Below are 18,381 nucleotides of genomic sequence, written 5' to 3' on the forward strand. Positions count from 1 at the left end.
CGCCCCTAAATATTCAAGTCTCCGCCTCCCCCACGCCCCTAAATATTCAAGTCTCCGCCTCCCCCACGTCCCTAAATATTCAAGTCTCCGCCTCCCCCACGTCCCTAAATATTCAAGTCTCCGCCTCCCCATTTCCATAAATATTCAAGTCTCCGCCTCCCCACGCCCCTAAATATTCAAGTCTCCGCCTCCCCCACGCCCCTAAATATTCAAGTCTCCGCCTCCCCCACGCCCCTAAATATTCAAGTCTCCGCCTCCCCCACGCCCCTAAATATTAAAGTCTCCGCCTCCCCCACGCCTCATCTTACGCCACGGACACACGGAAGACGGCAAAGAAGAGAAACTTCGAAATGGAGCCGAAATGACCCATCACAATGCATTATTTTACAGCACGTCTTTTGAATTAGCATTCAATTTCGAATCACTTCACATGTATTGGGTTGTACAATAGTGATGATGTGATGTGGTCATGTGGAGTACCATTCATGAGCAAAATAAATGGCTCAGCATAGCAATAATATCACGACAGAGCAATTCTTAGATAATCCATATATGGCTGGACAATCCGATAATGATAATCACGATATCTATAACTGTGAAAACATCATGCCTGTGAAAAGGTTAAGCACGGGTTCTCTCTTTATTCAAGTTCAAACTGTCAGAAAACAGCACAAAACGTCTTTCAGTGTGTAAATTAAATTGAACATTTTAAGTGAATTAAACATTTTATGCTTATACTTTTTAAAAGCTTAAACTTTTCTTTGTGTGTAAATGCTTATCGACTTGCTTTACATAAACCTGCTACATTTCAAAATGTACCAATCTCTAATGTTTAAACCTGGGACACCTCGATGTTTCCTTAAGGAACCCTGGGAATAATGTTGTCGACTTGGGTATTTTAACATTTTAAACATGCGACAACACCAGCATTTCGTCTAGCATTTTGAGCGGATTCTTAAACACGTCTGATTGGCCACTGGGTTCATGTGCTCAACAGATATGTCTCTGATTGGCTACAGAGATCAACGCTTCATAAATATGTTGTAAATAGACATCTTTGACACTCTTCATCGAGCGCTTACAGAGATACACACAGGAGTGTTAGTTAACTTACGTCCACCTTTCCCTCATTCATGTGTTGAGCGCCACCTCCAGGAGACACTGAGGAGGGAAATCTGTCTACAGCCTTATTTTAATAATGAAATATCGATATTTGGTGGCAGGAAAGCGATTATCGTAGTGCATGGAGAAGGACGGAGATATTTCGCCTGATCCATATTTGGTCCCACCCCTTCTGGTAGCATTAGCGTGTGGTTGGATATTCAGAGAGGCGGAGCTAGACTCCACACTCCACCCATGGCTCTCTGACTGGTGGGATTATGTGAAGAAGCCCCGCCCACTAATAATAAGGGGAAGGAAGGGAAGCACATTGAACACAGCTCATCTCGTGAAGTTCAATCTTGGAGGATAATCGCTCCTTCTACAGTTTCTTCTCTCTCGGGCAGTCCAGTGAGCCTGTGTTTGTTCATCATCTAGTATTCACACACACACACACACACACACAGTCTGAGCCTCCGTTGAGAAGCCTTGAGTCCGTCAGCACACGCACGCCCACAGTAGCGGCAGCAGGGCCGCGAGGAGCGCGGGCGCGGGCAGTGCGCGGGCACAGGACAGCGCTCTCCTCCGGTGGCGCGGGCCGTTGCAGAGCGGGGTGTTGCAGCACGAGATGCAGACCGAGTTCAGCTTCCCCGTGCAGAACTGCTGATACCCCGAGGACGCGATCAGACACGCTCCGGACGAGGCGCACGACTTCCTGTAGTGGACCCCTACACACACACACACACACAGAGAGAGAGAGAGAGCCACACACACACACACACACACATGGCGACTGTTACTGTCAGTCATTACAGACATCACACATTAACACAACTTCCCTCATTTATTAATATATCATATAAAAGAAACAATTTACATAAAGAAATGATGTAAGTCTGTTTTAAGATTTTCTGCATTCAAATTCTCTCAAACTGTATTATAACTGATAAGATGATATTTGCGGTTCTTCCTTTAATTGTTGGTGTCTGATATTTAAATCATGTCGAATCACAGTATTTTTACTTTCATGCACAAAATCATTTAGACGCATTACAGTAATGAGAACCTAACAGCTTAAGTGTGTGTGTGTGTGTGTGTGTGTGTGAGAGAGAGAGAGTGAATGAGTGAGTGAGAGTGTGTGTGTGTGTGTGTGTGTGTGTGTGAGAGAGAGAGTGAATGAGTGAGTGAGAGTGTGTGTGTGTGTGTGTGTGTGTGTGTGAGAGAGTGAGTGAGAGTGTGTGTGTGCGTGTGTGTGTGTGTGTGTGTGTGTGTGTGTGAGAGAGAGCGAGTATGTGTTTGTGCGATAAAAACTAGACTTTATTTTCCGAATGCATTTTCAATACTTCTGTTAACTCCATCAATCTAATTGTCAACGTTCAATCTCTCTCACACACAATAATTAAATATTTCCTTTGAATCATTTTCAAATTCTAAAGACTAAATTGTTTTAGTTCGAGGGTATCAGCAGCAGGTTTTTAAAGTACTTTCCTCTAGAATTTTTTTGTCAAATTTTTATTGACAAGGAAATGCAAAAATCAAATATTAAAACATATTCATTTAGACATGAATCAACAAGTATTACATTTACTAGTAAAGAAACAAGACTGAAATGAAATGAATGAGTTTTTTTTATCAAAAGACAAAAACTAAATCACGAAGTAAAGTGTGTAAAATGAGCAGCATGACAGTAAGCCGAGGGAGAATCTGATGATAAACAGCTGGTTATTCTGTGCAGTGAACAAAATGAAGCAGGAAAATCAATAGGGAAAGTGATGAAGTGAATATAGAAGAAGTGGTTGTTCAGGAACAGGAAGTGATGCGTGCTCTCACCGTCCTCCATGACGAGCACTTCCTTCTGGCACATGTCCTGCACGTTGACGGTGCAGTTAACGATGAAGTCTGGAGCGGAGCAGTCGTCCTGCCGCTCGTCCTCACACTGATAACACTGGATCTGCAGCGCCACACTCAGGCCTGGGGGGTGACATCATCAACAACCACATCAGTGACATCATCATCAACATCATCAGTGACATCATTTGAAGAAATATACAGCTGGGTATCATCAGCATAGTACACAGTACAGAGTGAAGAGCAGCGGTCCTAGTACTGAGCCTTGTGGGACACCATACTGAACTCGTGATCGATAAGACTGATTTAAACCATGCTAATGCAGTTCCACTAATGCTAACATCATTTTCTAGTCTATTTAAAAGAATGTTGTGGTCAATGATGTCAAATGCAGCACTAAGATCGAGTAACACTAATAGAGAGATTATATACAACCTCGATCGGACGATGAGAGCAGATCATGTGTGACTCTAGTGAGAGCTGTCTCGGTACTATGATGCGGTCTAAATCCTGATTGAAAATCCTCGCAGATATCATTTCTTTCCAGAAAGGAGCACAGTTGTGAGGATACTGCTTTTTCCAGTATCTTTGACAGAAAAGGCAGGTTCGAGATCGGCCTGTAATTGACTAATTCTGTGGTATCAAGTTGCATTTTTTAATAAGTGGTTTTATCAGCCAGCTTAAAGGTTTTTGGTACGTATCCTAGCGACAAAGACGAATTACTGATATTGAGAAGAGGATCTATGACCTCTTTCAGTAGTTTAGTCGGTATAGGGTCTAGCATACAAGTTGTTGATTTAGATGAATTAACGAGTTTAGAAAATTCTTCCTCTCCTATATCAGCAAATGAACCAAATCTTTCCTCAGGGAGACGGCAGTGCACCCCCCGATGCGGTACTGTAGTAGACGGCTGCATAGGTATAATATTGTCCCTATTATTATCAATCTTATCAGTGAAGAAGTTCATAAAGTCATTACTGCTGTGTTGCTTGGACACTTCTGGGCTTGAAGCTTTCTTTTTCCTTAGTTTAGCCACCGTTTCAAATACATACCTGGATTATGTTTATTTTCTTCTAATAGGGTTGAGAAATAAGCAGATCTAGCCGTTTTTAAGGCCTCTCTGTACGCAGTCGAGCTCTCCTTCCATGAAGGTTTCCCCCACTGGTGACAAAATCATCATCAACATCCGTACTGACATCTTTAATGGTGACATCACCACCATCACTCAGTTTAGGTCGATACCCTTATTATTCCCACAGGCTCAACAAACAATATCAGAAACAGCCACACACACACACACACACACACACACACAACTCTATTAAAGAAACAGCAGTGGCGGCTGAATAAAGTTCTTCTCATCCCGAGCCTTTCTTTCCTCCTGAAGGGACGTTTACAGAATAACAGACGCTTTCCTCTTCAAGATCAGACAGCTCGTGCTTCTCAACAACAATATTAGCCGCATCTTTACAATCCGTCAGGATCTGGATTAAAGTGAACACAGATCCCATAAGGGATTAATACACAACCATCAGAATGTCCTTTTCTACATCAGAACTGCTCAAACACCGTCTGAAGGATTATCAGATGTAACCTGGGAGTCGATCTCTGTAATCCCTGGTGTTCTCATCATCTTCATCATCTTCATCATCTGTGTCAGACCTCTATCAACTCTATTCCTTTTACTGGATATATTTCATTCATATTTTCGAGGGTTGGTTTGTTTATTCGTGAGAGTTAATTACATTCCCACAAACACAGTCATAACTGATTTCATAATCAGATTTCTAAATGTATTGTAATTAGATTATATTATGCTACAGATACATTGTTGTTTTTAATTCTCACAACTATTTGCATTCAGAAAGTCCTCCCGGTTTGAGAAATGACTCCATTTTATTTAATTATTCCCCTTTCATCGACTTACCGTGCAGTAAAGGTCCACAGCAATCTAAAAGTATCAAATCTTAATCAGATTATATTTCCTGAAATGTGTAATGGATTACGTTAACAACTACAGTTTTCAGCAAGTCATGCCGCAGATACATGAACGCCTGAAATAAGCTCTTAATACGGTTTAAATGTCAGATATTTACCTAACCCTAACCCTAACAAATATATTCATATGAGAATGTACAATAATTCAGACATTATTGTGGATCAAAACAACAATCTCACTCCGACTTCTCCAACGGGGAGTAAAAATATAATTAGCCTATATATTCTTGAAACGCTTTGCAAGTTTCCTTTGTTAATATTAGTGAGCTACATGTGTAAACATGAACAAACAATAAACAATAATATTTTAATTATTAATCTTATTATAGAATTTATTAATCTTTATGCTCATCTATGTAGCTATGCATTTTTAAACCAGTGTATTTCTTACATTAGATAATCAACAAGAACAAACAAAAAACAATATGTATTTTCATTAACTAACATTAACAGTCAGAGATCAATAAATGTAAAATATTTTTCTTGTAGTTGTAATAAACACTTTGCTCATGCTACTAGTCATCATGTTTAACTGCCTATATAATAAGAGTCTCCTCTGACCAAATACAAACAAAGATCATAATTGTTTTCTGTACAATATTTCTAATTTGAGGGTGAAATATGAGTTTTTCTCCTCTACTTCACATAAATAGTTTTAATGGAAACTAGAAAAAAAAGTTTGATGACAAACTTTAAGTTGGCTTGAGAAAGCCGGACCAGAGCGTTTGAAGTTTTGAAGTTTGAATGAAGTTTTAAAGATAGATTAGAAAGAAAGATAGAAAGAAAGAAAGATGGATAGATTAGTTAGAAAGATAGATTAGTTAGAAAGAAATATAGATAGATAGATAGATAGATAGATAGATAGATGTTTTTGGCAAGAAGCTAACATGATTAGCATGTAGCTAGCTTGATGCTAATTTGATTAGCATGTAGTTAAGATGATTAGCATGTTGTTAGCATGATTAGCATGTAGCTAGCATCATAATAGCATGATTAGCATGTTGCTAGCATCATGCTAACGTGTTTTTATCAAGAAGCTAGCATGACTAGCATGTAGCTAGCATCTTGCTAACATGATTAGCATGTTGCTAGCATCATGCTAGCATGTTTTAGCAAGAAGCTAGAATGATTAGCATGTAGCTAGCATCATGCTAGCATGATTAGCATGTTGCTAGCATCATGTTAGCATGTTTTTAGCAAGAAGCTAGCATGATTAGCATGTAGCTAACATCATGCTACCATGATTAGCATGTAGCTAGCATCATAATAACATTATTAGCATGTTGTTAGCATCATGCTAACATGTTTTTAGCAAGAAGCTAACATCATTAGCATGTAGCTAGCATCAAGCTAGCATGATTAGCATGTTTTTAGCAAGAAGCTAGCATGACTAGCATGTAGCTAACATCATAATAGCATGATTAGCATGTTGCTAGCATCATGCTAGCATGTTTTTAGCAAGAAGCTAGCATGATTAACATGTAGCTAACATCATAATAGCATGATTAGCATGTTGCTAGCATCATGCTAACATGTTTTTAGGAAGAAGCTAGCATGATAAGCATGTAGCTAGCATCATGCTAGCATGATTAGCATGTTGCTAGCAAGAAGCTAGCATGATTAACATGTAGCTAGCATCATGCTAGCATGATTAGCATGTAGCTAGCATCATAATAACATGATTAGCATGTTGCTAGCATCATGCTAGCATGTTTTTAACAAGAAGCTAGCAGGATTAGCATGTAGCTAGCATCATGCTAGCATGATTAGCATGTAGCTAGCATCATAATAACATGATTAGCATGTTGCTAGCATCATGCTAGCATGTTTTTAGCAAGAAGCTAGCATGTTTAGCATGTAGCTAGCATCATGCTAGCATGATTAGCATGTAGCTAGCATCATGCTAGCATGTTTTTAGCAAGAAGCTAGCATGATTAGCATGTAGCTAGCATCATGCTAGCATGATTAGCATGTAGCTAGCATCATGCTAGCATGTTTTTAACAAGAAGCTAACATGATTAGCGGAAAGCTAGCATGATTAGCATGTTATTAGCATCAAGAAAGAACGAAAGAGAAAGAAAGAATTTTTAGAAAGAAAGATGCATAGATTAGTTAGAAAGAAAGATGGATAGATTTGTTAGAAAGAAAGAAAGAAAGAAAGAAAGAAAGAAAGAGAAAGAAAGTATTGTTAGAAAGAAAGATGGATAGATTACTTGGGTAGAAAGAAAGAACGATAGATTTGTTAGAAAGAAAGATGGATAGATTAGTTAGAAAGAAAGATGGATAGATTTGTTAGAAAGAAAGATGGATAGATTTGTTAGAAAGAAAGATGGATAGATTAGTTAGAAAGAAAGATGGATAGATTTGTTAGAAAGAAAGATGGATAGATTAGTTAGAAAGAAAGATGGATAGATTAGTTAGAAAGAAAGATGGATAGATTTGTTAGAAAGAAAGATGGATAGATTAGTAAGAAAGAAAGATGGATAGATTAGTTAGAAAGAAAGATGGATAGATTTGTTAGAAAGAAAGATGGATAGATTAGTTAGAAAGAAAGATGGATAGATTTGTTAGAAAGAAAGATGGATAGATTAGTTAGAAAGAAAGATGGATAGATTAGTTAGAAAGAAAGATGGATAGATTAGTTAGAAAAAAAGATGGATAGATTTGCTAGAAAGAAAGATGGATAGATTTGTTAGAAAGAAAGATGGATAGATCAGTTAGAAAGAAAAATGGATAGATTAGTTAGGTAGAAAGAAAGATGGATAGATTATGTAGAAAGAAAGATGGATAGATTAGGTAGAAAGAAAGATGGATAGATTTGTTAGAAAGAAAGATGGATAGATTTGTTAGAAAGAAAGATGGATAGATTAGTTAGAAAGAAAGATGGATAGATTTGTTAGAAAGAAAGATGGATAGATTAGTTAGAAAGAAAGAAAGATGGATAGATTTGTTAGAAAGAAAGATGGATAGATTTGTTAGAAAGAAAGATGGATAGATTTGTTAGAAAGAAAGATGGATAGATTTGTTAGAAAGAAAGATGGATAGATTAGTTAGAAAGAAAGAAAGATGGATAGATTTGTTAGAAAGAAAGATGGATAGATTTGATAGATAGATAGATAGATAGATAGATAGATAGATAGATAGATAGATAGATAGATAGATAGATAGATAGATAGATAGTTCATTAGTTCATATAGAATGGTAGTTTAATTGAGTCTAGGGCTTCAGGGAATTTAGATTTGAGTTTTTGTGGTACGCTATTGGGCCACCGTAGTCTTGGCTCAATTTGACCATGCTGCAATGAAAGTCAATGGGATTTTTATGATTTTTAATATTAATTTTTAAGAAATCTGAAAGTCGAATCAGTCTAAAAAGATATAGCACACTAAGTCAGAACAGTCTGAAAGTCTGACCCGAGTTTGGAGTTTGTAGAGTTAAAGCTCTAGGAGGAGTTAGAGTCAGAAAATTTTGAGTAAGAAGAATAATAATAACTAGAAAAAAAAGTTTGATGACACAAACTTTAAGTTGGCTTGAGAAAGCCGGACCAGAGCGTTTGAAGAATCTTGAAGTTTGAATTAAGTTGGAAAAAGATGGAATTAGAAAGAAAGAAAGAAAGAAAGAAAGAAAGAAAGATGGATAGATTAGTTAGAAAGATAGATTAGTTAGAAAGATAGATAGATCGATAGATAGATAGATAGATAGATAGATAGATAGATAGATAGATAGATAGATAGATAGATGTTATTGGCAAGAAGCTAGCATGATTAACATGTAACTAGCATCATGCTAGCATGATTAACATGTAGCTAACATCATGCTAGCATGATTAACATGTAGCTAGCATAATAATAACACGATTAGCATGTTGCTAGCATCATGCTAGCATGTTTTCAGCAAGAAGCTAGCATGATTAGCATGTAGCTAGCATCATGCTAGCATGTTTTTAGCAAGAAGCTAGCATGATTAGCATGTAGCTAGCATCATGCTAGCATGATTAGCATCATGCTAGCATGATTAGCATGTTGCTAGCAAGAAGCTAGCATGTTTTTAGCATCATGCTAACATGATTAGCATGTAGCTAGCATCATGTTAGCATGATTAGCATTATGCTAGCATCATGCTAGCATGTTTTTAACATCATGCTAGCATGATTAGCATGTAGCTAGCATCATGCTAGCATGATTAGCATGTAGCTAGCATCATGCTAGCATGATTAGCATGTAGCTAGCATCATGCTAGCATGATTAGCATGTTTGCTAGCATCATGCTAGCATGTTTTTAGCAAGAAGCTAGCATGATTAGCATGTAGCTAACATCATGCTAGCATGTTTTTAGCAAGAAGCTAGCATGATTAGCATGTAGCTAGCATCATGCTAGCATGATTAGCATGTAGCTAGCATCATGCTAGCATGATTAGCATGTTGCTAGCATCATGCTAGCATGTTTTTAGCAAGAAGCTAACATGATTAGCATGTAGCTAGCATCATGCTAGCATGTTTTTAGCAAGAAGCTAGCATGATTAGCATGTAGCTAGCATCATGCTAGCATGTTTTTAGCAAGAAGCTAGCATGATTAGCATGTTGCTAGCAAGAAGCTAGCATGATTAGCATGTAGCTATCATCATGCTAGCATGATTAGCATGTAGCTATCATCATGCTAGCATGTTTTTAGCAAGAAGCTAGCATGATTAGCATGTAGCTAACATCATGCTAGCATGTTTTTAGCATGAAGCTAGCATGATTAGCATGTAGCTATCATCATGCTAGCATTATTAGCATGTAGCTAGCATCATGCTAGCATGTTTTTAGCAAGAAGCTAGCATGATTAGCATGTAGCTAGCATCATGCTAGCATGATTAACATGTTGCCAGCATCATGCTAGCATGATTAGCATGTTGCTAGCATCATGTTAGCATGTTTTTAGCAAGAAGCTAGCATGATTAGCATGTAGCTAGCATCATGCTAGCATGATTGGCATGTTGCTAGCATCATGCTAGCATGATTGGCATGTTGCTAGCATCATGCTAGCATGTTTTCGCAAGAAGCTTGCATGATTAGCATGTAGCTAGCATCATGCTAGCATGTTTTTAGCAAGAAGCTAACATGATTAGCATAAAGCAAGAAAGCAAGAAAGAAAGAAAGAAAGAAAGAAAGATGGAATTGTTAGAAAGAAAGAAAGAAAGAAAGAAAGAAAGAAAGAAAGAAAGAAAGAAAGAAAGATAGAATTGTTAGAAAGAAAGAAAAAAGAAAGAAAGAAAGAAAGAAAGAAAGTGAAAAAAAGAATAGTTAGAAAGAAAGATGGATAGATTTGTTAGAAAGAAAGATGGATAGATTAGTTAGAAAAAAAGATGGATAGATTTGCTAGAAAGAAAGATGGATAGATTTGTTAGAAAGAAAGATGGATAGATTAGTTAGAAAGAAAGATGGATAGATTAGTTAGGTAGAAAGAAAGATGGATAGATTAGGTAGAAAGAAAGATGGATAGATTAGGTAGAAAGAAAGATGGATAGATTTGTTAGAAAGAAAGATAGATAGATTAGTTAGAAAGAAAAATGGATAGATTAGTTAGGTAGAAAGAAAGATGGATAGATTATGTAGAAAGAAAGATGGATAGATTTGTTAGAAAGAAAGATGGATAGATTAGTTAGAAAGAAAAATGGATAGATTAGTTAGGTAGAAAGAAAGATGGATAGATTAGGTAGAAAGAAAGATGGATAGATTAGTTAGAAAGAAAGAACGATAGATTAGTTAGAAAGAAAGATGGATAGATTAGTTAGAAAGAAAGATGGATAGATTAGTTAGAAAGAAAGATGGATAGATTTGTTAGAAAGAAAGAACGATAGATTAGTTAGAAAGAAAGATGGATAGATTAGTTAGAAAGAAAGAACGATAGATTAGTTAGAAAGAAAGATGGATAGATTTGTTAGAAAGAAAGATGGATAGATTAGTTAGGTAGAAAGAAAGAACGATAGATTAGTTAGAAAGAAAGATGGATAGATTTGTTAGAAAGAAAGATGGATAGATTTGTTAGAAAGAAAGATTGATAGATTTGTTAGAAAGAAAGATGGATAGATTAGTTAGAAAGAAAGATCGATAGATTAGTTAGAAAAAAAGAATGATAGATTAGTTAGAAAGAAAGATGGATAGATTTGTTAGAAAGAAAGATGGATAGATTAGTTAGAAAGAAAGATAGATAGATTTGTTAGAAAGAAAGATGGATAGATTAGTTAGAAAGAAAGAAAGATTAGGTAGAAAGAAAGAATGATAGATTAGGTAGAAAGAAAGATGGATAGATTTGTTAAAAAGAAAGAACGATGGATTAGTTAGAAAGAAAGATGGATAGATTAGTTAGAAAGAAAGAACGATAGATTAGTTAGAAAGAAAGATGGATAGATTTGTTAGAAAGAAAGATGAATAGATTTGTTAGAAAGAAAGAAAGATGGATAGATTAGTTAGGTAGAAAGAAAGATGGATAGATTAGTTAGAAAGAAAGATGGATAGATTTGTTAGAAAGAAAGAACGATAGATTAGTTAGAAAGATGGATAGATTAGTTAGAAAGAAAGAACGATAGATTAGTTAGAAAGAAAGATGGATAGATTTGTTAGAAAGAAAGATGGATAGATTTGTTAGAAAGAAAGAAAGATGGATAGATTAGTTAGAAAGAAAGATGGATAGATTAGTTAGAAAGAAAGATGGATAGATTAGTTAGAAAGAAAGATGGATAGATTTGTTAGAAAGAAAGATGGATAGATTAGTTAGAAAGAAAGAAAGAAAGATTAGGTAGAAGGATAGATAGATAGATAGATAGATAGATAGATAGATAGATAGATAGATAGATAGATAGATAGATAGATAGATAGATAGATAGATAGATAGATAGATAGATAGATAGATCATTAGTACATATAGAATGGTAGTTTAATTGAGTCTAGGGCTTCAGGGAATTTAGATTTGAGTTTTTGTTGTATGCTATTGGGCCACCGTAGTCTTGGCTCATTTTGACCATGCTGCAATGAAAGTCAATGGGATTTTTATGATTTTTAATATTAATTTTTAAGAAATCTGAAAGTCGAATCAGTCTAAAAAGATATAGCAACTCGAGTCAGAACAGTCTGAAGGTCTGACCCGAGTTTGGAGTTTGTAGAGTTAAAGCTCTAGGAGGAGTAGCAGTCAGAATATTTTGGGTAAGAAAAATAAGAAGAAGAATAATAATAAGTTTAAATAGGATTTCAGTAAGTTGGCTTTCTCAAGCCAACTTAATAACTAGAAAAAAAAGTTTGATGACAAACTTTAAGTTGGCTTGAGAAAGCCGGACCAGAGCGTTTGAAGTTTTGAAGTTTGAATGAAGTTTTAAAGATAGATTAGAAAGAAAGAAAGAAAGAAAGATGGATAGATTAGTTAGAAAGATAGATTAGTTAGAAAGAAATATAGATAGATAGATAGATAGATAGATAGATAGATAGATAGATAGATAGATAGATAGATAGATAGATAGATAGATAGATAGATAGATAGATAGATGGATAGATAGATAGATAGATAGATAGATGTTTTTGGCAAGAAGCTTACATGATTAGCATGTAGCTAGCTTGATGCTAATTTGATTAACATGTAGTTAAGATGATTAGCATGTTGTTAGCATGTAGCTAGCATCATAATAGCATGATTAGCATGTTGCTAGCATCAAGCTAACGTGTTTTATCAAGAAGCTAGCATGACTAGCATGTAGCTAGCATCATGCTAACATGATTAGCATGTTGCTAGCATCATGCTAGCATGTTTTAGCAAGAAGCTAGAATGATTAGCATGTAGCTAGCATCATGCTAGCATGATTAGCATGTTGCTAGCATCATGTTAGCATGTTTTTAGCAAGAAGCTAGCATGATTAGCATGTAGCTAGCATCATTCTACCATGATTAGCATGTAGCTAGCATCATAATAACATTATTAGCATGTTGTTAGCATCATGCTAACATGTTTTTAGCAAGAAGCTAACATCATTAGCATGTAGCTATTATCAAGCTAGCATGATTAACATGTTTTTAGCAAGAAGCTAGCATGATTAGCATGTAGCTAACATCATAATAGCATGATTAGCATGTTGCTAGCATTATGCTAGCATGTTTTTAGCAAGAAGCTAACATGATTAGCTTGTAGCTAGCATCAAGCTAGCATGATTGGCATGTTTTTAGCAAGAAGCTAGCATGACTAGCATGTAGCTAACATCATAATAGCATGATTAGCATGTTGCTAGCATCATGCTAACATGTTTTTAGGAAGAAGCTAGCATGATTAGCATGTAGCTAGCATCATGCTAGCATGATTAGCATGTTGCTAGCAAGAAGCTAGCATGATTAGCATGTAGCTAGCATCATGCTAGCATGATTAGCATGTAGCTAGCATCATAATAACATGATTAGCATGTTGCTAGCATCATGCTAGCATGTTTTTAGCAAGAAGCTAGCAGGATTAGCATGTAGCTAGCATCATGCTAGCATGATTAGCATGTAGCTAGCATCATAATAACATGATTAGCATGTTGCTAGCATCATGCTAGCATGTTTTTAGCAAGAAGCTAGCATGATTAGCATGTAGCTAGCATCATGCTAGCATGATTAGCATGTAGCTAGCATCATGCTAGCATGTTTTTAGCAAGAAGCTAGCATTATTAGCATGTAGCTAGCATCATGCTAGCATGATTAGCATGTAGCTAGCATCATGCTAGCATGTTTTTAACAAGAAGCTAACATGATTAGCAGAAAGCTAGCATGATTAGCATGTTATTAGCATCAAGAAAGAACGAAAGAGAAAGAAAGAATTTTTAGAAAGAAAGATGCATAGATTAGTTAGAAAGAAAGATGGATAGATTTGTTAGAAAGAAAGCTGGATAGATTAGTTAGAAAGAAAGATGGATAGATTTGTTAGAAAGAAAGAAAGAAAGAAAGAAAGAGAAAGAAAGTATTGTTAGAAAGAAAGATGGATAGATTACTTGGGTAGAAAGAAAGAACGATAGATTTGTTAGAAAGAAAGATGGATAGATTAGTTAGAAAGAAAGATAGATAGATTTGTTAGAAAGAAAGATGGATAGAATTGTTAGAAAGAAAGATGGATAGATTAGTTAGGTAGAAAGAAAAAACGATAGATTTGTTAGAAAGAAAGAACGATAGATTATTTAGAAAGAAAGATGGATAGATTAGTTAGAAAGAAAGATGGATAGATTAGTAAGAAAGAAAGATGGATAGATTAGTTAGAAAGAAAGATGGATAGATTTGTAAGAAAGAAAGATGGATAGATTAGTTAGAAAGAAAGATGGATAGATTTGCTAGAAAGAAAGATGGATAGATTTGTTAGAAAGAAAGATGGATAGATTTGCTAGAAAGAAAGATGGATAGATTAGTTAGAAAGAAAGATGGATAGATTAGTTAGAAAGAAAGATGGATAGATTAGTTAGAAAAAAAGATGGATAGATTTGCTAGAAAGAAAGATGGATAGATTAGGTAGAAAGAAAGATGGATAGATTAGTTAGGTAGAAAGAAAGATGGATAGATTTGTTAGAAAGAAAGATGGATAGATTAGTTAGAAAGAAAGATGGATAGATTAGTTAGGTAGAAAGAAAGATGGATAGATTAGTTAGGTAGAAAGAAAGATGGATAGATTAGGTAGAAAGAAAGATGGATAGATTTGTTAGAAAGAAAGATGGATAGATTAGGTAGAAAGAAAGATGGATAGATTTGTTAGAAAGAAAGATGGATAGATTAGTTAGGTAGAAAGAAAGATGGATAGATTTGTTAGAAAGAAAGATGGATAGATTAGTTAGGTAGAAAGAAAGATGGATAGATTAGTTAGGTAGAAAGAAAGATGGATAGATTAGGTAGAAAGAAAGATGGATAGATTTGTTAGAAAGAAAGATGGATAGATTAGGTAGAAAGAAAGATGGATAGATTTGTTAGAAAGAAAGATGGATAGATTAGGTAGAAAGAAAGATGGATAGATTTGTTAGAAAGAAAGATGGATAGATTTGTTAGAAAGAAAGATGGATAGATTTGTTAGAAAGAAAGATGGATAGATTTGTTAGAAAGAAAGATGGATAGATTAGTTAGAAAGAAAGAAAGATGGATAGATTTGTTAGAAAGAAAGATGGATAGATTTGATAGATAGAAAGAAAGATGGATAGATTTGTTAGAAAGAAAGATGGATAGATTAGTTAGAAAGAAAGATGGATAGATTAGTTAGGTAGAAAGAAAGATGGATAGATTTGTTAGAAAGAAAGATGGATAGATTAGTTAGGTAGAAAGAAAGATGGATAGATTAGTTAGGTAGAAAGAAAGATGGATAGATTAGGTAGAAAGAAAGATGGATAGATTTGTTAGAAAGAAAGATGGATAGATTAGGTAGAAAGAAAGATGGATAGATTTGTTAGAAAGAAAGATGGATAGATTTGTTAGAAAGAAAGATGGATAGATTTGTTAGAAAGAAAGATGGATAGATTAGTTAGGTAGAAAGAAAGATGGATAGATTAGTTAGGTAGAAAGAAAGATGGATAGATTAGGTAGAAAGAAAGATGGATAGATTTGTTAGAAAGAAAGATGGATAGATTAGGTAGAAAGAAAGATGGATAGATTTGTTAGAAAGAAAGATGGATAGATTTGTTAGAAAGAAAGATGGATAGATTAGTTAGAAAGAAAGAAAGATGGATAGATTTGTTAGAAAGAAAGATGGATAGATTTGATAGATAGATAGATAGATAGATAGATAGATAGATAGATAGATAGATAGATAGATAGATAGATAGATAGATAGATAGATAGATAGATAGATAGATAGTTCATTAGTTCATATAGAATGGTAGTTTAATTGAGTCTAGGGCTTCAGGGAATTTAGATTTGAGTTTTTGTTGTACGCTATTGGGCCACCGTAGTCTTGGCTCAATTTGACCATGCTGCAATGAAAGTCAATGGGATTTTTATGATTTTTAATATTAATTTTTAAGAAATCTGAAAGTCGAATCAGTCTAAAAAGATATAGCACACTAAGTCAGAACAGTCTGAAAGTCTGACCCGAGTTTGGAGTTTGTAGAGTTAAAGCTCTAGGAGGAGTTAGAGTCAGAAAATTTTGAGTAAGAAGAATAATAATAATAATAAGTTTAAATAGGATTTCAGTAAGTTGGCTTTCTCAAGCCAACTTAATAAGTTTAAATAGGATTTCAGTAAGTTGGCTTTCTCAAGCCAACTTAATTATATCCTAATTTCCATCTGCCACAATTCCAGCGACTAGGCTATATGCATATAAAGTAACAACAATTAAACAACAAAAACACCTCACCATTTGAGAAATTAAAGCATGAATTATGTATGCTTGTATATTACTATTGCTTTGGCAATATTGTGCTATTTTACACAGTCATGCCAATAAAGCTCAATTGAATTGAATTGAATTAAGCATCATTTATAAGTGTCACCGTGTGTGTATAGAATCAGTCACACACATAACACACACACAAGCTAAAACACTAATTTAACTGTAATTAAAATCAGGCTTTATCTGTCGTTTTATTTCAGAATCTTAAATTGACATACGATTAAAGCCCATTAAAATCACAGGGCATTAATTATAACTCAATCATTTAATGCTTCTTCAGTAAACTCACTGCTGCTGGTTAATCGTGTGTGTGTGTGTGAGAGAGAGAACACACTCACCCGCCGACAGCACGATCGCCAGTAGAGTCACACACAGCCGCATCCCCGGCACCGCGAGCGAGCGAGCGTCAGACTGACCGAACCCGAGTCTGCGCGTCTACTCACAGCAGCACGCGACGCCCGCCCGCCCGCGCCACTGAACTCACCGTGACTCGCGTCTGAATGAAGAGAGAGAGAGAGAGAGAGAGAGAGAGAGAGAGAGAGAGAGAGAGAGAGAGAGAGAGAGAGAGAGAGAGAGAGAGAGAGAGAGAGAGAGAGAGAGAGAGAGAGAGAGAGAGAGAGAGACCTGGCTACTTAAGGACAGGCTGATCCCACACTGCACACTTGATTATTATAATTAACCTGCCCGTAATTACACACATAAACAACACATGAACATCAACCTGACGCTGAACAAGCTCAAACTCCAGTGACCTGAACTCATGAGGATGAGGAGGATGACGAAGATGCATCAGCCAGGGTTATTAAGGGGAATAACTGGGGAAATAACACTGGAATTAAATGGCCCCTAATGTTTAAAACATCATTAGTGTGAAATACTAAATCAACTATTCTATTTAAAGTTGTGTTTTGACAATTTAGCTGAATAATTGATTAACCAATGACAGGCAAAGGAGAATCCAATGCTGCACTTTATTGTGCATTACATATTATTCTGAGGGAGAGAGAGAGAGGGGGGGGGGGAGAGAGAGAGAGAAGAGGAGGGGGATAGGAGAGAGAGAGAGAGAGAGGAGAGGAGAGGAGAGGGGGGGAGAGGAGAGAGAGAGAACTCAGTCAGACTCCCTCGCCCCAGTAAACACATCATCAGAGAAAATAAGATGATTTGAGATTAGTAAAACAATAATGATGTGCACCGATAAATCATTTGTAATAAACACACAAACACTGTAATATTCCATTAAAAAAATAGAGAATTGTCCATTTTGATTTCAGGGTGACTCTGAGCATTTACAGTTTATCATTTGTTTTCTAGGAATCCTGACCTTGCTAACAATAATATAACATACACACACTCTCACACACACACACACACACACAACGCCTGTCGTGTGTGAACGTGTCTTACAGAAAATGTCTGCAAATGAGTGCTGGAGTGTGTGTGTGTGTGTGTGTGTGTGTGTGTGTGTGTGTGTGTGTGTGTGTGTGTGTGTGTGTGTGTGTGTGTTTGACATTGATGAATGAGGGTGTGTATGTACCGTGAGGATTGTGACAGCAGAGGTAGGAGTTTACTTCCCTCTCCTCAATGAAGGGTTAACACACACACACACACACACACACACACACGTTAGATGTTGCGGTTTGATAAGTGTGTTAAGCTTTACTGTACTTTAAGAGCTCATGAATAATAAAACGCGTTCAATAGAAACTGATGCTGGGTTATGAACACCATCCGATTGTGTGTTCTTATACTGTGTGTGTTTTATTCACACACACACACACACACACACACACACACACACACACACACACACACACACACACACACACACACACACACGTCTCTGCTAAAAAACAGCTTTTCACTGACTGGCCATTTTTAAACCATTTGGCTTTTCCAACACTTTACAGTTATTCTGGTGTTCACACTGGAATAATGGGACGACAGATGCGTGTTACGGGCCGAACACACACCCGCAGCGGGCCAGAACACACCCCAGTTCTGCTCATCTAAATATCACATTACAAACATGTAAAACACAAGGAATGAATGAAAACGAAATACACAGAGAGATGTTGGGCT

At 36.0% G+C, this 18,381-nt stretch overlaps 1 protein-coding gene across 1 annotated transcript; it reads right to left on the reverse strand.

Moving 5' to 3' along the window:
- Positions 1-621: 621 nt before the first annotated feature.
- LOC120486185 (ly6/PLAUR domain-containing protein 1) lies at positions 622-17,302 on the reverse strand. Its single transcript, XM_039682047.2, has 3 exons — positions 16,641-17,302; positions 2,929-3,069; positions 622-1,826 (listed from the first exon to the last, which is right to left on the reverse strand). Exons 1-3 carry the CDS (start codon positions 16,681-16,683, stop codon positions 1,597-1,599), a joined length of 414 nt encoding a protein of 137 aa, XP_039537981.1. The 5' UTR covers positions 16,684-17,302; the 3' UTR covers positions 622-1,596.
- Positions 17,303-18,381: the final 1,079 nt, after the last annotated feature.

This window comes from Pimephales promelas, chromosome 6 (assembly GCF_988280905.1).
Source record: "Pimephales promelas chromosome 6, fPimPro1.hap1.1, whole genome shotgun sequence".
In the NCBI taxonomy this organism is placed as follows: domain Eukaryota; kingdom Metazoa; phylum Chordata; class Actinopteri; order Cypriniformes; family Leuciscidae; genus Pimephales; species Pimephales promelas.

What these genes read in the sequence shown, in the direction of transcription:
- LOC120486185 (XM_039682047.2), bottom strand. Translation starts at nt 16,683, where the DNA reads ATGCGGCTGTGTGTGACTCTACTGGCGATCGTGCTGTCGGCGG. An exon ending in GGCGATCGTGCTGTCGGCGG is followed by an intron (nt 3,070 to 16,640) that starts GTGAGTGTGTTC and finishes GTCACCCCCCAG; the next exon opens with GCCTGAGTGTGGCGCTGCAG. An exon ending in AGTGCTCGTCATGGAGGACG is followed by an intron (nt 1,827 to 2,928) that starts GTGAGAGCACGC and finishes GTGTGTGTGTAG; the next exon opens with GGGTCCACTACAGGAAGTCG.